Here is a 22,902-nt window from a genome sequence, read left to right as displayed (position 1 = left end):
GCTCCCTGGGTGCTACATTGAAAGAAAAGGGGGCTGGCGTGACCAGTTGGCAGTTGAGATTTGCAAATAGGATTCTACAAGCTGTGAAACTGTTTACTCTGCCCCTTCTTCAGAGAGAGAGGTGAAGGACAGGGCCTCTGCGGTTCTGTCAGGTGGCCAGAGAAGCCAGTGAGGTTTGGCCAGAGACTCTAGGAGCCACCAAAGCTGGGGCCCTGGCCTTGGCCAACAGCCTGAATGTCTAGCAGTCCACACTCTGAAAAACTCACAAGCTGAACCCTCTGAGGGGAGAGAAGATCAAGAGGAAACCATGGCCCACACCTAGCACGGGCAGAGGTGCTGGAGGAAACAGAAAAACCACCAAAAGAATCCCAAGAAGTCTGGGGCCAGCCCTGTGGCTTAGCGGTTAAGTGCGCGCGCTCCGCTGCTGGTGGCCTGGGTTCGGATCCCGGGTGTGCACCCACGCACCGCTTCTCCGGCCATGCTGAGGTGGTGTGCCACATACAGCAACTAGAGGGATGTGCAGCTATGACATACAACTATCTACTGGGGCTTTGGGGAAAAAGAGGAAGAGGATTGGCAATAGATGTTAGCTCAGAGCCGGTCTTCCTCAGCAAAAAGAGGAGGATTAGCATGGATGTTAGCTCAGGGCTGATCTTCCTCACACACACACGCACACACAAAGAATCCCAAGAAGTCAACTGTGGGGGCAGGAGGAAAGGTCCCAAGTCTTAGAATGTAAGAAGCCAGCTATGGGGTGTCTGTGGGTGCAAAAGAGGGGTGCTTTTCAGGAAATGCAACTGAGGTGCTAAGTGAGAAGAAGGAGTAATCTGGGAAAGTCCCTACATGAGGGAGAAGCTGAGAGACAAGCCAAGAGGGGCTCAGTTCACCATTAGTAGCTGTTTGAGGCTGAAGGGGGGCTTGGCTCAGTCTTTAGAGAAGAGACCCTCTAGGGGAGAGTCCTTGGAAGGGTCCCATCGAGGTAAGGGGACAAGATGGAGTGAGACCTGGATCCCAGAGGGAAGTGGGGTGTCCCAGCCTCCGATGACAACACATTTTACGTTTCATTCTCACAACAAATGTGAGAGGGACCATTATTGTCCCCATTTCACGGATGAGAAAACCAACCTCAGGACTATTAAGTCATTAGTGCAAGGCCACACCACCTATGCACTTGGGGAGCCAGGCTGTGACTTCACACCACCTGACTCCAAACCTGTCTGCTCTAGGACCTGTCCTGACACACTCTCGGCTTCCTCCATGACCCTCCTTTCCTGTGTGCCACCTTTGTCTGCTGCGGGGGGCCAACTAGGGCCCTGGGGACCCGGATCCTGCCAGTAGTTACCTGATACCCAAGCTCTAGGCCCACCCTGAGGGGCCGAGGGGAGTGCTTTGCGGGAGGGGGAAACGAGGCAGAGGAGCAGTGTGGGACTGAGGGCGGGGCGGGGCCAAACCCGGGAGCCGCGACTTCAGCACCTCGGAGAGCGCCGGCGGGGCGGGGCCCGCGGGCCGGGGGCGGGCCGGGGGCGGGGCGCAGAGACGGCGGGGCCCCGGGGCGCGCGGAGGCGCTCGCGCCGGAGCCGAGAGCGGCGCGCGGTCGAGCCGCGCCCTGCCCTGCGCAGGTGCGCCTGCCGCGCCCGCCCCAGCCCGAGCCCCGCGGCGGCGGCGGCCTCTCGCCGCGACCCCGCCTCCTTCCCCGCCGCCGCCGCCGTCGCCGCCGCCTCCGCGCCGCGCTCCGCCCGGATGGCCAGGGCTGTGCCGGAGAATGGCGGAGCGAGAGAGCGGCGGCCTGGGCGGGGGGGCCGCGTCCCCGCCTGCCGCCTCCCCGTTCCTGGGGCTGCACATCGCGTCGCCGCCCAATTTCAGGTGAGAATCCCCGGCCGCCGCGCCGCGCCCCGCCCTTTGGCCCCGACTGATCTGCCCCGGCTCCCCTCCCCCCGGCCCCGACACCCACACCCCAGACCTCGGGAACCGGAGGGCGGCGTGGGGATGGGGTCTCTTCCCCGGACAGAGGCCCCAGAATCCCCCTCAGCCTCCAGTCCAGACTGATCGCCGCCGCGTATCCCTGGTGCAGCTCCCTCCGCCATTCCATGTGCTAGGCTAGAAGATTCTGAGGTGGAATTGGAGGAGGGGGCGCGGAGGCCGCCGTCTTTCCCACTTGGGGGCGGCGGCGGGGCCTGGTGGGGTCTGGAGTGAGATCTCCGAGGAGGCAGGTAGGCTGGGGCTTTGCCTGTGGCCAGTCCGAAGGCTTCTGAATAGAGATGGAAGCAGGCTGGGGTGCCCCGCGGGTCCCAGTTTCTTGGTGCTGGAAGAAGGGAGTCGTGGGCCCTTCCCCCAGCCCTGCCTGGCCAGAGGGGCCTAACTCCCAGGAGCCTCTGTGGATTTGGGCAAGCGCTGACCTGGTCAGGTGTGTGCAGGTGCGGAAGGCTCAGCCTCAACCCGGAGATCCTAGGCCCCCCTGTGGGAGGGGGAGTCTGGTTTGGATGGCCCCGGAGTAGCGAGGAACATGGGGGCCAGGTCCCTGCTGGGGTAAGTACCCAGGACCCTGATCTGAGCTCCCCCTTTACCCCCCTCCTTGAACCTTTCTGATATTAGGTCGTTGGGAAGTGGATTTCAGAGCAGTGGACAATGGATGTTGTGGGGGAAGGTCCTTCCCCCATAATCCTGGCCCCAGTTGGAGAGGAGGAAGAGGAGGGTGTAGCTGCTACAGTACCTAGGAGAAGGAGGCCTAGACGAACCGCATTGTCTCTCCATCTAATGAGCTGGCGCCTTCCCCTCTCCTGGGGCCCCCACCCCAGCCAGGCCCCAGCTGGGCCCTGGCGCCTACCCCTCTTCTGACCAGGGGGTTGCTGGCTCCCTGGCCCTCAGGTGGGCAGGGGCCCCTGGGGATCTCTAATGGCATCATCAGGACTAGAAATCTCCCCGAGGCTCTGAGCTGAGCCGGGAAGACCAGAAGGAGGGGACCAGATGGAGGAGGCCAAGCCTGAAGGCTGGAGGGCTGGGGTCTTTGTGGTTAGTGCCTCAGAGTACCAGGCTGACGTCTGAGACTGACTCCACCTGACATGATACACACTGCCTTCCTACCAGGAGGCCCCTCTGCAGTGGAAAAGCATGGAGCTCAGAGGGACCTGGGTTCAAATCCTGGCTCCACCACTTTCTAGTTGCATGACCTGGGTGATTTTGTCCTCTCTGAGTTCCATCTGTTAGGTAAGCTAATTAATATTGATTCCTTAATGTATATCAAGTCGGTGCTCCACCAGGGTCAGCCCCCGTGTTAGCCGGCATTTATATAGCTCATTACCATTCAAAGCGTTTTCCCAGAGCTGGCTCATTTAACTCTCACAACCACCCTGGGCTGGGTATCGGTCTGCCCATTTTATAGATGAGGAGACTGAGATTCAGAAAGCAGGGGACTTGCCTGAGGAACCCGAGGATGTCAGAGCCTGAGGCTGGACTGGAACCCAAGTCTGTGTGTGTTCAGTCCACTCTACCTCCAGGCCCTGCTTCTGGCCCAGAGGGCAGCTTTGCCCACCCTGCCCCCCCATCCCCACGTGACAGAGGACAGAGCACTCCATCCAGCCCTGCCCCTGGCTGTCAGGTCACCATGGACACGTCAGCAAGAGGAGCTGACGTGGCAGATGCCAGCCAGTGAGTGTATCTGGCCCTGGGCCTGGTGGGCGCAGGTGGCAGTACGCCAAGGCTGTGGTGTGGGCCGGCCCTCCAGGACACCGTGGCCTGGCCGTGGACAAGGCCAGCTTGTGGGAATAATCAGGGCCGTGTCTCCAGCCCCACGTGACCTACCCCGCCTGCCCTGGCAGCCCCCGCTGCCCTTTCCCTGGGCCCAACTTGGTTTAACCCAGGGTGGTTACTGCTCTCTCGTGGCTCTTTGGTGGGGTCGTGGATCTGACTCAGCTGGGTTTGAGTCCTGGCTCGGCCTTCTTAGCCATGTACCAAGACTGGGCACTTGACCTTCTGAGCCTATTTCTTCTCCGTGATGCCGGCTTTAGCACCTGCTCAGGGTAGTCCTAAGACTCGGATGAGAGGGCACATGTTGAGTGTTTCAAGGGCTGTGGAAAGCTGCATTCATACAGGGCTGTTTTTTTAATATTGTTGTTATTATTGTGTGGGTACCCTCAGCACCACTGTCAGCTTCCAAAAGGCATAAGAAGTCAACACCTAAACTTTGGTTTGCCCAATGGCTGGCACAGAGTAGGTGCTCGGTAATGCCTTAGCGGTTTCTTATTTAATGAGGGAGGAACCCGGATGCTGGTGTCCTGGAGTACAGAGAGTAGCAGGGCCTGCTCTCAGGGAAGAACAGTGGGAAGCACTGGCCCTCGGGACCGTCTCTTCCCCAGGCACCACTCTCGGTGCTTTCTGTGCAAGAGCATTTAGTCCTCACCAGAACCGTACAAACAGAGTGTTATTACTATCCCCACTCTACAGATGAAGAAACTGAGGCATAAAGAGGTTAGGGAAGTGGCAGAGCTGGGGTTGGAACGCAGGCAATCTGATTTCAGAGCCACGCTGAAAGGAGGGAGCCCTGGCACACTGGGGGAGACTTTGTGGAGGGGTGACCCAGGCGTGGAGCTGGAGGGGTGTCGAGCGTTCGTCTGTTGGTAGTTGGTTTGAATAAATATGTGTTTGTTTCTGATTATAGAAATGCGCCAACCAGTGACTAGTAGTTCCCTCCGAATATGGTATGAGGGGAGGGATTTTCACTTGTTTTACATACTTCTGTATTATTTGACTTCTTATTTCTATAACAAGCATAGGTTAATTCTGTAACTTACAAAATAATAAAAGAAAATTCCAAACTAAAGTGATACATGTTCATTATAAGGAAAACTCTAGAAAAGAGATTTAGAAACTTATGCAATGAATACATTGAGCTGGGACGGGGGACGACAGGGAGGGACAGTGGGACAGTCCATGGGGGAGGGACAAAGGATGCTCGCAGAAAGTAAAGCGAGCAGCCTGCCCTGGCTGTGTGGAAGAGGAGTTGGGGATGAGAGAGACCTTAGAAATCAGCTCATCCAAACTACTCCCCTCCCCTTTTACTTAGGAGAAGACAAGAGAGAGTGAGTGGCTTCCCTGAGAACACACAGCAAGTCAGTGGCAGAGCTGGGACAGAACCCGGGCCTCATAACTCCCTGGATGGAGTTCTCTGCACCCTACCACACCGCCTCAGGGATGAGAGATGAGGTCACTGAAGAGCGCAGGGACCTCCTTATTCATCTCTTCATGAGGTCGTACGCGCTTGGCTGTTCCTTTATTCACTCAACAAATATATGCACTTTGCCAGGCTCAACAGAGAGACACTCCAGAGGCACAGACATGGGCCTGGCCATGATGCAGGTGACAGTGTAGGAGGGAGACAGACAGACAAGGCCGTACAAGACAGGCTGGTAGGTGTGATGGTGACCCAGGTGAGGGGCCGGGGGAAGCCAGGCCCTGTGCCTCAGGAAGGGTTCATCTCAGCTTGAGAAGAAGTGAAGCAGCATGGTCTGGGGCAAGTGGAGGGCGGGCAGGCAGGAACCCGTAGGCCGTGTTGAGACACTGGCCTGTCCACGAACAAGCAGTGGGAACCAGCAAGGGTTTAGGAGGCAGGGAACGACAGCCTTGGATGCCATCTTGGGATGATCACTCTGGCTGCTGGGTAGAGAGTGGACGGGGAGGCAGGGAGACCACTGGGAGACCGGCCATCCCGCTGGCGAGAAGGAGGGGTGGGGAGGATGTGAGGAAGATTTAGAGGTTGGTTAGCCCACTTGGTGAGGGAGCTGGTGCAAGGGGTAGATAGGGGAGAGACAGGAGTCCAGGCTGACGCTATGCCCCCTGGGGATGGGGTGCCCTGTGGAAGATGAGAGGTTTGGCGAGCAAGGCGGTGAAATCTTTAGGAGACCTGCTGAATCTGAGGCTGGTGATGGTTGGGAGACCCAACTGGAAGACTCAAGCAGGCAGTTGGCTTGGGGTCTGGAGCTCAGAGGAGAGGATTGGCCTGGGGCCAGAGACCCTGGGAGTCTCATCTCAGAGAGAGAGAGAGACAGCCATTGAAGCCTCAGAGGGAACATTGCTACCCAGAGAGACAGCAGAGTGACGGGAGATGGCCAGGGACCAGGCTGAGGAGTGCCAGCCCTGTGATCTGTTCAGCCGGCCATGGTGGGGGGGGTGGGGAACGGAAAAGCTGTTGCTGCCGGAGCTGCCCTCCCCCAGCCTGAAGCCCCGGGCAGCTCCCCCTGGCCCGGGGCCTGATGAACCTCCAGTGTGGGGACAGAGTGTTGACTTGGCCCAGGCAGAATGTCAACCTGTTCTTTGATGTCACAGCCTTAAAGTTGGTCTCTGGATTCTTGGGACTGGGCCACAACCCAGCTATAGCTTGGAGCCCCAGTGGATCCCACAGATTGGGTCACTGCCACCACCCCTTGGAGATTCTTACCTGGTGTGGGTGACATCTCTGTCCCCTGGCCCATTGTATTCATTCAGAAAATCTCTAGGAGCATCAGCCATGGGCCTTGCCTTGTTCTGGCACTGGAGATGCATGTGGTGCTGTCATGGAGCATCCAGTGACAGTCACCCGGCACTTCCTTTAATAGGCATTATTTAGTGCCTGCGATGTACAGGCTTTGTGCGTGGATTAGAGCAGGGGTGGGAAGTCAGTGCCAGAGTGAACGTGGTGGCGTCTGCCCTCAGGAACACAGCCCTGAGAGAGGGCAGGCAGCCCAGAACCAGGACTGGGAGCCTGGCGCTAGGTTGGTGTCACCCAGTTCAGAAAGTTTGTCAAGGAGAGCGGAGGAGCAAAGATCCCCCTGGACCCAACCACATCTCACACCATGGCCGCGTTAGTGCTTCTTCCTGTATGGGGTTCATCATGGGACACCATAAGGTCATATATTCTGTCTTTCTACTCGTTATGTCAGTTGCCATTTTCCACATTAATTCACAGACTTTATGATGTTCATGCAAAGACGGCACAATAGTCCAACCACAGATGGAATTCCATCTACTGGACGGCCACGGTGTAACCGCCCCCTGGTGCTGGGCTCTTTGGCAGTTTTCACTTGTCTGCTGTTATGGGGAATAGGTGTCCTTGTGTATAAAGGTTTTTCCAGGGGCCAGCCTGGTGGCGTTGTGGTTAGGTTCGCACACTACTTCAGCAACCCAGGATTCGCGGATTCAGATCCCGGGCATGGACCTGCGAACCACTTATCAAGTCATGCTGTGGCAGCGTCCCACGTATAAAATAGAGGAAAATGGGCACAGGTGTTACCTCAGGGCCAATCTTCCTCAGGAAAAAAAACAAAAAAGTTTTTCCACTGTGGGAATGTTTTCTCGGGGCAGTTTCCTACAAGTTGAATCGCCAATCCCAGAGTTCTTGTTCCGTCTCAGCGTCAAGGAGTTTAAACTGATCAGATACATTCTAACCCCTTCGTGGGTTGGATTCAGTTTTCACTGGAGGTGACGCCAGTGCGGACATGGTCGGGAAGAGAATTCCAGACCACAGCAACACACCCAGCCTGACACCCAGCGCTAGGAGTGGGATGGAGAGAGGGTTCTGAGGATGAGGCTGGGCTTGGCTCGCCCCTAGCCTGCTTTTCAGCCAGTGCCACCTTCCCAGGGGCCTACACATCCTACCCTAGACTCTGACATAGGTGAGGACACAGGAAGTTAAGTTGAAAGGGGAACTGGCTTCGAGATTCCCAAGGGGAAAATCTAGAAAGAGCTGGGGACACCAGTGGCTCATTCATCCAACAACATTTATGAAGTACCTATTAGGCGCCACACATTGTTGGGCAAGAGAGAGACGATCCTGCCCTCATGGAGCACCTGCCTCTAGGGGGAGCCCACCACTAGTCGCTACAACCCAAAGTCCGGAACTACCCGCCAGAGGGACTAAGAGAGCCAGTGGTAGGACTGTTTGGCCTGGTCAGGGAGGTCAGAGAAGGCTCTGTTGAGGGAGCCTGTGGGGCAGGAGCCTAGAGAGTTGGGGGCGGGGTGGGAGGCCTGGGAGGGCGAAGACACAGGCTAGAGGGGATGGGAGGCCCTTCAGGCCACAGGTGAGAATTTTAGCCTCTTTCCCTAAGGGCCAGGGGAAGCTATTGAAGGTTCTGAGCTGGGGACGGGTGACAAGCCCAGATTTGCATTTCAAATGTGGGTTTTGGTTGCCCAGTGGAGAATGGCCTGTAGGGGAACCTGCTTAGAGAGGAGCAGCCGATCCACAGGTGTCCTGAGAACCCACTGGGAGCCAGCTCTGCTTAGCACTACGAGGGCAGCAGAGAGACAGGCTGGACCCTTGGACCGTAGATGCTCTCTGTCACAAGAAGGGCCCGTGGGGCACTGTGGCTGGGACCCAAGGTCACTCAGCTGGCATCCTCACCTCACTCCAGGAAGCCCAGGAACAGGAAGGAGAGAATGGCCTCCCCCACGGCCAAATGCCTGGCTCCGATTTGGCCTTGCTCAGCTAAAGCCTCAGCACTTTACCACTTAACCCTTACTCTGCGTACACTTCTAGCTCAGCCCCGGGTTGAAACAGCAAATTAGAAAGGGCTGGGACCGCTGTAGGCGGTGCGGGGGTAACAGGGAGATGTGCCAGCACGTGGCCAGGGAGAGGCCATGAAATCAACATCAGAACACAAAAGGCACGTTTGTTCACTGAGAGCTCAGCTCGGGAAGGGGTGGGGGCCCCAGAGGATGGCATGTTCAGAATGCAGTGAGCAGCCCGCTTGGCCAGAAGACAGGACTGGGGCACTGGAGTAGGAGGAGACAAGGAGATGCAGGAGGAGGGGGCCTCGAATATAAAGATAGACCCCAAAGTTCAGGGAGGTCTCAAGAGACCAAACTCATGACAGAGTCACCAAATGTTAATATGGATGACACCTCGGGACCCATGACACCCGAATGGGCAAAGGGCAAGCACTACCCATTGATCGGCAGTGATCCCTCCAAAGGGAAGTTGCTGAGTCTCCAGATCTAGAGGTGAGGGATGCTGGCCTGGGAGGGTTGTGTGATTCAGCTGGAGGTGTCCTCCTGGTGCTCAGGGCTCAGGTTTCCCAGAAGATGGATGGGCGGGGTCAGGAAGGAACCCCCCTCCCTCCTTCCTTCCCTCCTGCCCTCCATCTTTTCCCTCCTCCCCTTCCTCCCCACAGTTGCCTTCCCTGAGCCTGGCGGGACCAAGGGTCTGTTTAGCCCTGCCTCTACACAGGGTCTCTGGGGGCTTTAGCTGGGAGACCCAGAACATCCGGTGCCTGGAGAAGCGAGAGGAGAGAGCAGGGTCGGGCCAGGAGGGGGTAACTTGCACAGGGGACTCCTTGACCAGTCCACCCCCTTGATCCTTGGTCGTGACCTCCTGACAGCACTCTGCAATTCACAAACACTCCGCTCTGCTAGTCTCCCCAGCAACCTTGAGGTGGGTGGGCAGGTATGGGTGGCCTCATTTTATATGTGGGAAACTGAGGCACCTTATGTCTGAGCCTTAGGGTTCCTCATCTGTAAAATGGGTGAAATAAAACCCTCTCCCAAGGCTGGAGTGAGGATTAAGTGAAATGCAGAGCGTGAAGAAGGTCAGCGACCGGGACACAGCAGCTGCTCAGGAGATGGAGTGGCTGCTTTTCATAAGTGAAGGAGTCAGGATTTGATCTCAGGCCTCCTGCTCCAAGCCTGAGATGGGGACCATTCTGCCGTCCTGCCTCGCTGATGAGATAAAAGTCAGATAAGGAGTTCCCTCGACCCACCCCACTGGGGCCCTTTCCACCACTGGCCAGTTCACCCAGTTCCCTCATCTGTAAAGGATGGTACAGCTGTCCCTGCTGATCCCCGGACCTGCCGTCCTAGGAAGTGGGAATGTCGGGTGATGCCCGGGCTGTAGAGATGAGCCGAGAGGCCCCCAGCCCAGGTCCAAGCCAGACCCTGCAGGCCTGCCCCCAACACTTGGGTTTGAGAGGAGTGAGTAGAGGCTAAGGGTGACCCCGACACATGTAGCAGGCACGTACTGAGTGCCCAGGGTATGCACGATGACCTCGCCTGCTCTGCCCTCCAGGAGCATACAGGCCAGCCTGGAGCTGGGAGGGAGGGGCCCTGTATCCATCACCTGCTGGGTACAGGGTAGGGAATGTGAACTCCGTCACCTCTGGGGCAGCCTGGGGGGTATCTGATGGAGGCCTGGTCCTGTCTGCTCCACCGCCCTGCCTTCCATCCACGCAGAAGGTGGCACCAAACACAAGTGAGGGGACGACAGGGGACCAGTGAGTGTTGCCAGGAGGGCTGCAGGGCACCGGCACAGGGGGTCGGGGGGCAGCCAGGAGGGCTTCCTGGAGTGGGCTTAACTGAGCCTTCTTCCAGCAAGCGCACGTTGAGAGCCTGCCATGTGCTCCATCCAGGCGCTGGGTTAGACACCGGGAGGCAGGTGCAGGAGGCACAGATGATCACACAGCTGGAGACCTTGAATCCCAGGCCAAGGAGTCGGCCGCTAGCAGGGAACCCTGGCGAGTTTTGAGTTGGGGGCCAAAGGGTGGTGTTTTGGCAGCTTTGCCTGATAGCGGTGGGTGGGGTGGAGTGGTATAGCATGGGGAGACTGAGGCAGGCCGGCCAGTGGGGAGGTCTGGGACTGGGGAGGTGGGAGCTGGACCAGGGCTGGGCAGTGAGGAAGAGGAGAGGCAGATGTGCGCAGGGATCACCGGCAGAGCAGGGGGCGTCTGAGGGCACCTCGGGGTCAGATGCCTGGTGGTCCTGTGGCTCCCTGATGCTGGCTGAGTCCCAGGGGTGCTTCTCTGTGACTGTCCAGGCAGCTGGTGTGTACTGACCATTCACTTAGTGCCGGCCACTCGGTTCTCGTCCCGGGGCCAGAGATGCCACCCAGCCCTGGCCCTCCTCCCCAGCCTCCTCCCCAGCGTGGAACCCCCACTTCCATGCCACACCCTCTGCCAGCCCTAGGGAACCTACCTCCCCCGGGCTCTAGGTCAGAAGAGGCCTTAAAGAGCGCCTTGTCCATCCAGTCCCCTTGCCCCGGTCAGAATTCCTCTCTGCCGTTCCCTCCAGGGGCCTTCCAGCTTCTGCTTATGTCACTCCACAGTGACAGGAGGCTCATTAGCTCCCAGGCCGCCCTTCCAGCCCTCCTCCGAGAGGTCCACACATGGTCTGCTCCTGCCCTGCAGCCTCCGGTGCCCATAGGCACTTCCTGGGTGCCGAAGGATGGAGCCCTGGTGGGGGGAGGCGGGATGAGAGATAGCACGGACCCACCCTAGTCGGCACTGTCTGGACGCCTCCTGGGCCCACAGAAGCCGCCTGCATGAGGTGTGGGGGCTGAGCGTGTAGCTGTGCGGGTGGGGCATCCATTCATGGAGAATTTTGGAAGCCCCCCCCTCCCCGTCTCACCACCAGGCACCCTGAGTATGGCGCTGGCCCTTTAAAGCAGATCAGGGGCTCGCTTTTGGGGGGGAAACATCCCAGATTTCCGCCATCTGCTTACAAGCCTGGGCTAGGGAGGGGGGCCACCCAGCCCCCGACAGGGGCATTGGAAGGGCAGGTGGAGCGGCAGCATCGATTGCGGTAACCTGATCCCGAGGGGGAGGCGGCAACGACAGCGGCAGCGGCGCGTCGGGAGGAAGCTGCCTGCAGCCCAGGGCTGGGCTGGGAGGAGCTGGGGCCGGGGCCGGGGTCGGCAGCCGCTGCCTCCTCTCCCGGCCCCTCTATTTTTAATGAGCTCCCCAGGCTTCTGCAGCAGGCAGGACGCAGAAAGGCAGGCCCTGGCGGTGGAGGCCCCAGGCCCCAGCCCTGCCCTGAGCCCTGGTCCCCCCACCCTTCTGGGCATGAGAGGGCGGCTCTGGGGCCCCACAGCCCCCGGGCCGGGCAGGGCTCTCCATGCAGCTGGTGCTGAAGATGGATTCAAGCCCAGACAATGACAGCTGGTTGGAGGACCACTGGGAGCGCTGGTAGGGGATGTGGGGGCCGGTGGGGGAGGGGGGGGAAGTGTGGGGGCAGCTCCATTGTGCTCTGGGTCTCTGTTTGGTCTGACTGAGGCAAGAGGTGGGGGGATGGGCCTCCTAGGATCCCCTGGGGGCTGGGCCACCCCCTCTCCTGGGTGACCTTGGACTGGTGGGTGTCCCTTGCTGTCTGCCTCAGTCTCCTGGTCTTATTTAGGAAGAGGCTCAGAATTCCCCCCAACTTTCCCAACAGAATTCTCCCGAATGTCCCACCCACACCAAACCAGGCAGAGTGCCTAGGGTTGGGGTGCGCAGGTGCAGGGGGCAGGCGGGCACCGCAGTGGCTGGCACAGCCCTCTGGGTGGGGGCACAGGGCTGGCCTGGGGGGGAGGGTTCCAGTGCGGCCAGTGAGAGTTCTGGTGCTGAAGTGCTCTGGTCACCTCCTGAGCTCATGACACCTCCCACCCCAACCTGGAGCCTTCTCTGACCCCATCTGGGCAGCCTCCTGTTCAGGGTCCCTATGCTGAGCAAGGCGCTTTCGTGGTTGAAGAGATGAGACCGAGAACACAGAAGGCGGCATAAGTGTCTCCTGGGACGGGCTGAACCCATCCACCCTGTCACCAGAGAGCTCAAGAGGCCTGGGCTTTCCTGGGCTGGGGGCGCGGAGCACTCTCTGGGGCTGGGGAGGGGCCTCTGCCAGCACCTTGGGTTTCATTGCTGCACAGATTGCCCAGGGAGCACCCCCCAAACCGCGCCCCCCCCGCCCGCCCCCGGCATCCCTTGGAGTCTCTTCTCATCTCTCTGCGTTCTCCATGGGTGAACTGGCCTGGGCACCTGCCTTGACCCTGGGAGGCATTTCTCTGGCAGAGCTGAGGTCCTGACCAGCTAGGCCTTCTAGGCAGTGCCTCCTGGTTGGCAACAGGATGGCCAACTCCCAACCGGGAGGAGCTAGAATAGCCCGGAGCCTCCCCTTCCACTGCCACCCCAGGACAACTGCCTTTTGGCATGAGCCCAGAACTCTCTCCTTGCCTGTTTGTTATCCCTTGCATGGGCGCAGGTGGACCCCAAGTCCCGTCTTGGGGGCTGTGATCTGCCTTCGAGGGGCTGCCCCTTGGAAGAGGTACTAGGGGGACATCAGTGGGCTGAGCAGTCCCCCTGTGTTGTAACTTTGGCTTCCTGTCCCCACAGGCTCACCCATGACATCAGCCTGGAGGAGTTTGAGGATGAAGACCTCTCGGAGATCACCGACGAGTGTGGCATCAGCCTGCAGTGCAAAGACACCCTGTCCTTACGGGTAAGGGCGGGCTCCCGGGAGCCCAAGTGAGGTGGCAGGACGGGCAGGGACAGGCCTGAGGGAACCCCCATGTCCACAGAGGCCTTCAGCATCCTTACAGCACCCTCGTTAAATGAAATAACATGCAGGAAACATCCAGTACAGTGCTGGCACATCTTGGGTGCTTAATCAGAATTTTTTTTTTTTTGCCAGGGGCTAAGGCAGGAGGCAGCTCCTTCAACTGCCCACAGGAAGGGAGAGGGCAGCAGGTCTCGAGATCTAGGACAGTAGCAATTAGGGCCAGAGTTAAAGAAGGCTCAGGGCTCCCCTAAATCCTTTCAGAGAGGCCTTGGCAGAGGGCCAGAGGCAGAGCAGGGTGGAGTCTGGTGGAAGCTGCAGTGCTTTGGGGCAGGAACAAAGAGCCAGGGTGCTCCCTCCGCTGCCGTTGCCCCAAGCCACACCGCCCAGCCTCGCCGACCCTCTCTGGCCCGCAGCCCTCAAGGCCCCTCTGGAGGGTTACCCAGCATGGCTGCTGCTTGTGGCCCCTAGGGCAGATGGCTGTCTCCATTCCCAAAGTTCTAAATCCTGCCAGGAGTCTTCAGCATCTGGGGAGCCTGGGCCAGAGAGGAGATCCCCTGTGTCTTTTCGGAATAGGAAGAAGGGACTGCTAGCCAGAAAATGGAAGGCAAAGCACAGGGCTGGGTGGCAGAGCCCAGAGCCTCTCAGCCTCCAGGAGGGGGCAGCCAAAGCAGACATGGTGTTAAGAGAGTGGTTAGCAGAGGGGGGCCGCAGTGTGAGTGGGGTGGGGTGCCTGTCTCTGTGTTGCCCTCCTGTTGTCCCCAGAGATTCTGTAAGCTCTGTGAGACGAGAGGAAACCAAGGGGTGAGGATAACCCTCCAGTACTTGTACCCCAACCCTCCACTCTCTGGCCAGGCCAGGAAGGGATGGAGGCAGAGACCACTTATTCTGGACTTGGGGAAGGGTCCCAGGCCCTGATATAGCTTCTCTAAGGTCGTACACTTGTTCTGGACTCCCACACCACCCTCTTCCCCGACATGCACCAGCAGAGCCTTGGAGAGGGGGTCCCTGCAACCAGCCAGGGCCCTGAGGCAGTATAGCTAGGGCTGTGCCTTGTGGGGCCTCAGACAAGCTCCAGGGGGCTCGCACACACTCTTGCTAGTGAGTCCTCACCTCCCTGGGGATCTGGGAGGCAGTTAACTGGTGAGGGAGTTGGAGGGTCAGGGGATCTGTCCAAGGTGCCAGGAGTTGGTGGCAGAGCTGGAACTAGAACGGGGCTCTGAACTGTCAAGGTTAGGCTGGCCTGAGGGCAAATCTCAGGTTGGAGGGGCCTCGGCCTGTGGACAGGGCGGGTGGGGGATGCCACTGCCTCGTCCAGGTGCCCCCAACTTGCCCCTTCCCTTCCGCATCCCTCTTCCGGCCACGCTCAGGTCCTCCTCCCGCAATCCCTCGCCTGGCTGAGACTTTTCCCCGCTGCTCCCTTCAAATGCTAACCCCCCTCCCTTGTGGGGCCCGAACTCCTTAGCGACCCTGCGTCCCCATGGCAACAGCGGTGACCTCACTCTGGGCTCGGCTTACAACCCGGTGAGGTCACCGGCTGTTGCCAAGGGAACGGGAGGGTGCAAAGAGTCAGGAACGGGGGGCTGTGGGGAGGAGAGAGCTGTGAACTGTCAAAAGGCGCCGGCTGGCGTGGGGAGGAGGCGGCCTCGCGCATGCTCGCGGGGGGCGGGAGGGCGCGGCCCCCTCTCACCGGGCCCCTGTCCGGCTCCCTCTCTCCCCCCCTTGGCCGTGGCGGAATGGACTCGCCCGGGCGGGGGGCGGAGCGCGGCGGCCTCGGCCCCGCCTCGGCCCCGCCCCCTGACGCCCCTCCGTCCGCGCGCAGCCCCCGCGCGCCGGGCTGCTGTCTGGGGGCGGCGTCGGCGCGGCGAGCCGGCTGCAGGCCGAGATGCTGCAGATGGACCTGATCGACGCGGCGAGCGACACTCCCGGCGCCGAGGACGACGAGGAGGAGGACGAGGAGGAGCGCGCGGCGCGGCGGCCGGGAGCGGGGCCGCCCGAGGCCGAGCCCCGCCAGGAGCCGGCGCCCCGCGGCCAGGGCCAGGGCCAGGGCCCGGGCGTCGGGGACACGTACCGGCCCAAGCGGCCCACCACGCTCAACCTCTTCCCGCAGGTGCCGCGGTCTCAGGTGAGGCGCGCGGCGTGGGGCGGGGCTGGGGGCGGCGCCCGAGCGAGGAGGGGCTGCGAGAGGGACCTGCCGGTCCGGCGCGGGAGGAGTCTCCGGCCGCGAGACCTCCAGGGTTCCACGAGAGAGGTCCCTGAGGAGGTGGTCTCGGAGGGCAGGTAGGATCTGCGCTCAGGGGGAGAGAGCGGCCCAGTGGCCTGGCTGGGTTTGGAGCCTTGAGGACGGGTGAAGGAGTGAAGGAGGGGGACAGTGCCAGGATCCGGGTAGAGAGAGAAGTGGGGGATTAAGGGAACAGGGCTTTGAGGCGTTGCCAGGGTTTGCAGCTTGGGACCTCCGGCTGGGGCAGGCTTTCCGCTTTAGGGGATGGGGTTCCCGGTGAAGGGGGAGCGGAGGCAGGGCCTGGAGAAAAGGGCCTCTGAAGCGGTAGTTGTGGGGGAAGGTCCTGGGAGATTGTGAAGGGTTGGGGATGGGGAGCTCAGAGGCGGCACCGATTTGAAATGTGGGCAGCTGGGAATTCCCAGAAGACAGAGAAGAGAAATGGGAGGTGGAGCTGCTTGGCTGAGCTGGGGGCCCAGGGCCCCTGGGCTGGGGGGTGGGGTGGCTGGATGCCAAGGAGAGTTGAATGGGGTGGAGGAGAGCCCGGCTGTGGCCCTTTGTCTTCCAGGCCCAGTCAGGAGAGGTGGGGCTGTTGGTGGAGGGTGCAGGGGCTGCAGGGAAAGGATTGATCCCTTTCCCAGGATCCTCTGGGGTGGATTTTGGCAGTCAGACTCATGAATGTGAGGGCCTGTGAGGGTGTTCCCAGGGGAGGGGGCCTAAGGTATGGTATGTGTAGGGAGCCTTGTATGTAGGCATCGTGCTGGGGGGTCCCTAGGGGCTGAGGATGTGGGATGCGCAGCCCAGGAGGTCCAGGAAGGGGGTCCGCTGACAACTACATCTGACATTCCTCAGGCGTGTGCTTCTGGGGAGGTGGGGAACCATATCATGGATTCGTCATCTGGATGATTCACCCCAGTCCCCCAGGCCAGCTGCTGGGGAGCCCCTTCCTCGTGCTTTTTTTGGGCTCTCCTAGAATGTCCCTGCCCCTTCCCTAGGCCATAGCTTCCCGAGCTCCAGGGGACTTGGGCTGGAAGTGAGCATCTTCCATGTAAACCTTCAGTGTCTGGGACTAGGAGTCTGGCTGTATCCCCAGATGGCTCCTGCTTCCCCCCTCCTCCTCCCCCACTCACCACCACACATTGGCCATCACCACCTTTGTTGAGACTGATAAGAGCATCTCTCTGAGGGTTGGCCAGCTTCCCTGAGCCAGGAGGGAGGGCCGTGTAGAGCCAGGAAGCCTGGCTGAGAGAACTGTGACTTGCCACCCCTCCTGCCTGCTCCAGAGGAAGGTTGGGGATAAGGCCCTTGGCAAGTCGGGGTGGGGGGCAGGGGCAGCAAATGGCCTAGTGCTGGCCTGATGGGGGCAGGGCCAGGGCCTCCCTGTGCCGGGCACCGTTGACCGCTTCTGTCACAAGGGCCTTTTGTTGCTTACACAGGACACACTGAATAATAATTCTCTGGGCAAGAAGCACAGTTGGCAGGATCGGGTTTCTCGATCATCCTCGCCCCTGAAAACAGGTAAGTCAGGATGCTTTTCCTTACCTGGACCTCCACCTGCCCTGCCTCGGTCCCCAGTGCAGATTGCAGACCCAGCAGTCTCCAGCTGGCGGATAGAGGTAAACGCCTTTCCCGCAGCCCTGAGCAGGCCCATCTACGGTCCCCTGTGGCAGGGGTAATTGGCCCCAGAGCTGCCATGGGCCTACTGCCCAGGAGGCTTGGCTTGGCTTCTGTGTCGACATGCTGAGTGGAGGGAGCAGGTAGCCTGGGGTCAAGGGTGGGGCGCCCACCTTCAGCACTGGCCTGCCCGCTCTCCAGGGGAGCAGACGCCTCCACATGAACACATCTGCCTGAGCGATGAGCTGCCACCCCAGAGCAGCCCCGCCCCCACCAAGGATCGCGGCACCTCCACTGACAGCCCTTGCCGCCGCAGCGCTGCCACCCAGATGGCGCCTCCCAGTGGCCCCCCTGCTGCCCCACCTGGCGGCCGGGGCCCCTCGCATCGAGACCGCATCCACTACCAGGCCGACGTGCGGCTCGAGGCCACCGAGGAGATCTACCTGACACCAGTGCAGCGGCCCTCCGACCCCGCAGAGCCCACCTCCGCCTTCTTGCCGCCGGCCGAGAGCCGGATGTCGGTCAGCTCCGATCCAGACCCCGCCGCCTACCCCTCAGCCGCAGGGCGGCCACACCCCTCCATCAGCGAGGAGGACGAGGGCTTCGACTGCTTGTCGTCCCCGGAGCGGGCGGAGCCGCCCGGTGGCGGGTGGCGGGGGAGCCTGGGGGAGCCACCGCCGCCTCCCCGGGCCTCGCTGAGCTCGGACACCAGCGCCCTGTCCTACGACTCGGTCAAGTACACGCTGGTGGTGGATGAGCATGCGCAGCTGGAGCTGGTGAGCCTGCGGCCGTGCTTCGGAGACTACAGCGACGAGAGTGACTCGGCCACTGTCTATGACAACTGCGCCTCGGCCTCCTCGCCCTATGAGTCGGCCATCGGGGAGGAGTATGAGGAGGCCCCCCGGCCACGGCCCCCCGCCTGCCTCTCCGAGGACTCCACGCCCGACGAACCCGACGTCCACTTCTCCAAGAAGTTCCTGAACGTCTTCATGAGTGGCCGCTCTCGCTCTTCCAGTGAGTCCGCGCCGGGAGCTGGGTGGGGACAGCCAAAATGAGGGTGTTCCTGGAAGGTGGTCTCAGGCCCATCTGGTTCAAAGCATTAGGACTGAGAGCTCTCTACCTGCTCCCTAACCTCAACCAGAGCTGGGACCATCCTCCTGCCCGTCCCTCTCACCTACAGGTGCAGAGTCCTTCGGGCTCTTCTCCTGTGTCATCAACGGGGAAGAGCAGGAACAGACCCACCGGGCCATCTTCAGGTAAGAGTGCAGGGGCTGGGCTGGCCAGCACCTGGGGCCACCCCTGTCCCCATCTCTGCCATCACCACATGGCCTAAACCCAACCCCCACCACTGGCATTCTTTCATCCACTCAGCCCCAGGGGGACAGCGTCCACCCTCTAGGAACTCAGAGTATGGTGACAGAGTGGGGCCTTTGCTCTGCTGCTGGAGCCCAGGACTGAGCACCCCATCCGGTGGGGGGCAGGAGCGCGGGAGGGCGCCCGGCAGAGATGATGCCTGACCACACACAAGACCCATACCACCTCACCCCCCTCCACATGGAAGGACTCGCTTCCCGTGACCTCTCACGGTTTTCTCAGTGGGTCTGGTCACTCCCTCCCTTAGCCCATGAGTGCCTCATTGGCAGATGCGTGTCTGATTGACCTTGGTCTCCCCAGGAGCTAGCATTGTGACAGGCACACAGGATGCTTTGCAAATGTTTATTGAACGAATGATGTCCATCCCAGAGCAGGGTGGGGAGTAGATGGATGGCCTGGCTGGAGAGGCCCTGGGGGTGAGCTCCTCATGTGCCCTCATTGCGGACAGGTTTGTGCCTCGACATGAAGACGAACTTGAACTGGAGGTGGACGACCCTCTGCTCGTGGAGCTGCAGGCCGAGGACTACTGGTACGAGGCCTACAATATGCGCACAGGTGCCCGGGGCATCTTCCCTGCCTACTACGCCATCGAGGTCACCAAGGAGCCTGAACATATGGCAGGTAGTGTTCCTTTTCCCCCCACCTGGTGCCTCCAGGCCCCACATCTGCCCTGCCCCGACTTGCTGCCGGGTGAACCTCTGCTCCAGATCTCAACCAGGGAGGGGGCCGAGCGGAGGTGACTTTGGGTCGATTTCACAATTGAGAAAAGGGAGGCCCAGCCAACTTGGGACATCTGTGGATTGTGGCACCCTCTGCTGGCTCTGCCACTCCTCACCTCATGCTTGCTTTCCAGCCCTGACCAAAAACAGCGACTGGGTGGACCAGTTCCGGGTGAAGTTCCTGGGCTCAGTCCAGGTTCCCTACCACAAGGGCAATGACGTCCTCTGTGCCGCTATGCAAAAGGTACCTGCTCCCCGTGGGTGGCTGGTCACCCCCAGCCCGGTCCCCGTCCTCTCCTGGGGAGAGGGACAGCCGGCGCCTGATGTTCCCCTCCCTCACCCACAGATTGCCACCACGCGCCGGCTCACCGTGCACTTTAACCCGCCCTCCAGCTGCGTCCTAGAGATCAGCGTGCGGGGAGTGAAGATAGGCGTCAAGGCCGATGACTCCCAGGAGGCCAAGGTGACCCCCAGCCCCAGCCCCAGCCCCCCGCTCTCCCACCAGATCTCCACCTGTGCCCCCTGCAGGCTGATCACCACCCTCTTCTCTTCTCCCTCCTGTAGGGGAATAAATGTAGCCACTTTTTCCAGCTAAAAAACATCTCTTTCTGCGGATACCATCCAAAGAACAACAAGTGAGTGGAATGGGACAGAGGTCGGGGCGTGATGGGGGGTGTCTGGAGCTGTTCTGCTAGGATGTGGGGTCCGAGCCCCCGTGGCGCCCTCAGGCCGCTCTCCTCCCCTAGGTACTTCGGGTTCATCACCAAGCACCCAGCTGACCACCGGTTTGCCTGCCACGTCTTTGTGTCTGAAGAGTCCACCAAAGCCCTGGCAGAATCCGTGGGGTACGTGTGTGCGCGCGTGCGTGTAAGTGTGTATGTGTGTGTGTCCTGCCGAGCACCCAGCCCACTGAGCCAGCCCCAGTCTCAGGCCCTCGAGCACCTTCCTCACACTCAGCGTCAGCCCTCAGTCCTCCCCGCAGCTCTGCACACCCATCTCCAGATCATGGCACAGGGGCTTGGAGAGTGGGTGGGGGGTCTTGAGGAGTGGCTTCCAAACTTTTAGGCTGCTGGACCCCTTCTTCAGTTGAAATCTTACTCAGGAAACACAATTCGTAGAGAACAGAGCAGAGCAGCGGCGGCTGGGGGAGCTAGAGCCCCCCACCCCGGGACCCCAGGGCTCCAGTTTGAAAGCTTGGGGTGAGGTCCTGTTCCTCCCCAGTCATCCATGTGTCTGCCTGCCTCCTAGGAGAGCCTTTCAGCAGTTCTACAAGCAGTTCGTGGAGTACACCTGCCCCACAGAAGACATCTACCTGGAGTAGCCGCGCTGCCCCTCCCGCCACACCCCCCAGGCCCTCAGGCCAGGGCCAGGACAGCTGGCTGCTGACAGGACATGGCGCTGCTTGAGGAGGGGCCCCCGCCACCACCAGAGGATGGGGAAGTGGGGGCCGGTGGCGGTGGCTGAGGGTGGGGGAGGGCAGGGGTCATGGGGAGAAGCAAGTGCAGTTTATTGTAACATATGGGATTAGATTCATCTATGGAGGACAGAGCGGGCTGCCCGGGGATTGGGAGGGGGCAGGCTGGGGGGTCTCAGGCCTCTGGCCAGGAAGGATACCCGTCTTAGGAGCAGGGAGTTCTGCCCCATCCTGGGCCTCACTTCCGCTGCCAGGCCCTCTGGCCATTGGCTCCTGCCTTGATGATGCCCATGCCACCTGCGAGTGCCCACCCCAGCCCCTGCCCCCAACTCCCAACCCCAGGCGAAGGCTCTGAGCTCAGGGTGAGCCCAGCCACCCCCGAGGACTTGGCAGTAAGGAAGGGCAGCAGGCGGAGGGGCAGTCCCTGTTCCCAGCTCTGTCACCTGCCACCTCACCTGGCAGGCATGGGGCCACACCAGGGGGGGAGGGAGCTGCAGCAGGGCCCCGCCCCGGCAGGAAAAGGCTGCTTCTGGACTAGCCAGGCCAGCCGGGGCCTCCTGGCTGCTTCAGCTGTAGCCCCAGCTTGGTCCTGTCACACTGGCCACAACTATTAAAGTGCCATTTCCTGCCTGGACCGCAGTGGGTGTATCTGCTTGGACCCCTCCCATGCCCAGTTTGTTCGATCCCAGGAGAGCCCACGCCATTGCTGCACAGAATAACTTTATAAGGGGCGCCCATCACAGGTGTGCGTCGTAGTAATACTCAGCCATGTCTGGCCCGTCCCGCTTGCGCTGCTGGGCCTGGGAGAGGAGGGGTCGAGGCCCTCGTGGCCATGGGTGCTTCGGTCGGACCCCGTAATCTAAAGAGAAAGAAGAGGGTATGGGTGGGAGGGGGAATCTGGTTTTGAATCTGTGACGTCATCCCTGGACAGATGCTCTCTGGGATGTGAAGACCCTGAGGCTGGACCCAGGTGCCCTCCCCCGGGGCATGCCTGCCCCAGCAGGGAGGGGTGAGAGCAGGGGAGGGAAGGGGGGAGACGAGAGAGACTACCATCCACCAGGCCGGAAAGCGGCTGCGAGAGTTCCAGGGGGGCTGAAAATTCCTCGGGAACAGATCGTTGAGGCCTGTGGGAGATGTTGGGGTGCTCAGCCTTGGCCCCAAGGCCACTACCACCTCCTCGTGGAGGGGGGAACTGCCCAGGGTGGGGGGCTTGGTGAGCCCCCTGACACCCAGGGTAACAGTGCCAGCTTCTCCTCTGGGGAGGGGAGGGACAGCGTGGCAGACCCCCACCTTCCAGGCCCCCCGCCCTGTTGAGCCCTGACCCTGTGCCCCCAGGAGCTACCTGAGCGGCTGGGGGCGGAGGAGGGCAGCTGCCAGGACGAGGTAGAGGAGGAAGAGGCTCAGCCGGGCCCTGGGGTACAGAGCCCCCAGCATGGCAAGAACCATCTTCTACTCAGGTCCTTGATCCTGGCTTCTGGCCCCTACCCCCGCAGGACGGAACCTGCTGCCAGCTCCCAGGGCAACCTCACAAAGGGCGTTAGTTCCAGGGCTCAGCGTCAGCACCAGCCCCGAGCCTAGGCCAGAAACCTCCGCCGTGAGGTTTGTTTTCTGTTGGTTTTATTTTACTGAGGCTGCGGGCCAACAGGTGGCAAACCACGTCTTGTTCCGGTGTCACTGCCCAAGCGTTAAGGGCACAGACTTTTGGAGTCAGATCTCAGTTCAAATCCTTGCCTCTTGCGAGTGGACACGTCACTTAATCTCTGTAGGCCTTTTTCTCATCTATAGGTGAGGTTCACGGATAATGTGCCCAAGGTCTGGCACACAGTAGGCCCTCAGCAGAGGTCACGGTCAGTGAGGTCATGAGAGACACGACCATCCACCAGGCCGGAAAGTGGCTGCGAGAGTTCCAGGGGGCTGAAACTTCACAGCCTCAGTAAAATAAACAGAAGAAACCTCAGCATCCTCACCACCCAGAGCCCCACCCACTTCCGCTCAGCCGCCCCCTCCCCCTGCTTCTGCTGTCAGCACTCCATCTCTTCCTCCGACATCTCAGTAGTCCCAGGAGGGTCCTGCCAGCTAAAGAGCCCAGGGCAGGTCACTCAGCCCTGGCCCGCTCCCAGATGCCACTAGAGGGGAGCCTGCTCTGAGCTACTTCCCCACTTTGCTCTCTGCAGCTTAGAACAGCCTGGCCCAGGGGCTCCACTGGCCCTGCCGCCACCCGAGGCTGGAGAAGGGATTGCAGGTTAGGTGGCAAAAGCCTGGCACCTGCCCCCCTCGAGAGGAAGCTTCCGGAGGGGAGGGAC

At 60.7% G+C, this 22,902-nt stretch overlaps 2 protein-coding genes and 1 long non-coding RNA gene across 5 annotated transcripts; 2 read left to right on the top strand and 1 right to left on the bottom strand.

Annotated features, from left to right (window-relative positions):
* Positions 1 to 1,704: 1,704 nt before the first annotated feature.
* Positions 1,705 to 21,052, top strand: MAPK8IP1 (mitogen-activated protein kinase 8 interacting protein 1). Of its 3 annotated transcripts, none has more exons than XM_058527073.1 (12): positions 1,705 to 1,863; positions 13,098 to 13,203; positions 15,083 to 15,385; positions 16,915 to 16,996; positions 17,294 to 18,106; positions 18,273 to 18,348; positions 18,915 to 19,087; positions 19,320 to 19,429; positions 19,532 to 19,648; positions 19,750 to 19,820; positions 19,932 to 20,030; positions 20,434 to 21,052. In XM_058527073.1, exons 1-12 carry the CDS (start codon positions 1,763 to 1,765, stop codon positions 20,504 to 20,506), a joined length of 2,124 nt encoding a protein of 707 aa, XP_058383056.1. In that variant the 5' UTR covers positions 1,705 to 1,762; the 3' UTR covers positions 20,507 to 21,052. The 3 variants fall into 3 exon arrangements, with proteins under 3 accessions (XP_058383056.1, XP_058383057.1, XP_058383058.1); XM_058527074.1 differs by lacking the exon at positions 1,705 to 1,863 and adding an exon at positions 11,639 to 11,918 and having other exon boundaries at positions 19,914 to 20,030; XM_058527075.1 differs by lacking the exon at positions 1,705 to 1,863 and adding an exon at positions 11,641 to 11,918.
* Positions 1,872 to 4,816, top strand: LOC131395196 (uncharacterized). The gene is made up of 2 exons (XR_009216285.1): positions 1,872 to 2,210; positions 2,593 to 4,816. It is a non-coding gene; the product is annotated as an uncharacterized LOC131395196 (long non-coding RNA).
* Positions 21,053 to 21,164: 112 nt separating the features above from the next.
* FREY1 (Frey regulator of sperm-oocyte fusion 1) lies at positions 21,165 to 22,510 on the bottom strand. Its single transcript, XM_058527081.1, has 3 exons — positions 21,942 to 22,510; positions 21,650 to 21,723; positions 21,165 to 21,458 (listed from the first exon to the last, which is right to left on the bottom strand). Exons 1-3 carry the CDS (start codon positions 22,043 to 22,045, stop codon positions 21,337 to 21,339), a joined length of 300 nt encoding a protein of 99 aa, XP_058383064.1. The 5' UTR covers positions 22,046 to 22,510; the 3' UTR covers positions 21,165 to 21,336.
* Between the last annotated feature and the right edge of the window lie 392 nt (positions 22,511 to 22,902).

Source organism: Diceros bicornis, chromosome 31 (assembly GCF_020826845.1).
Source record: "Diceros bicornis minor isolate mBicDic1 chromosome 31, mDicBic1.mat.cur, whole genome shotgun sequence".
Lineage (NCBI taxonomy): Eukaryota > Metazoa > Chordata > Mammalia > Perissodactyla > Rhinocerotidae > Diceros > Diceros bicornis.
The sequence above is the reverse complement of the archived record's forward strand: the minus strand, read 5'-3'. Positions and strand labels throughout refer to the sequence as shown.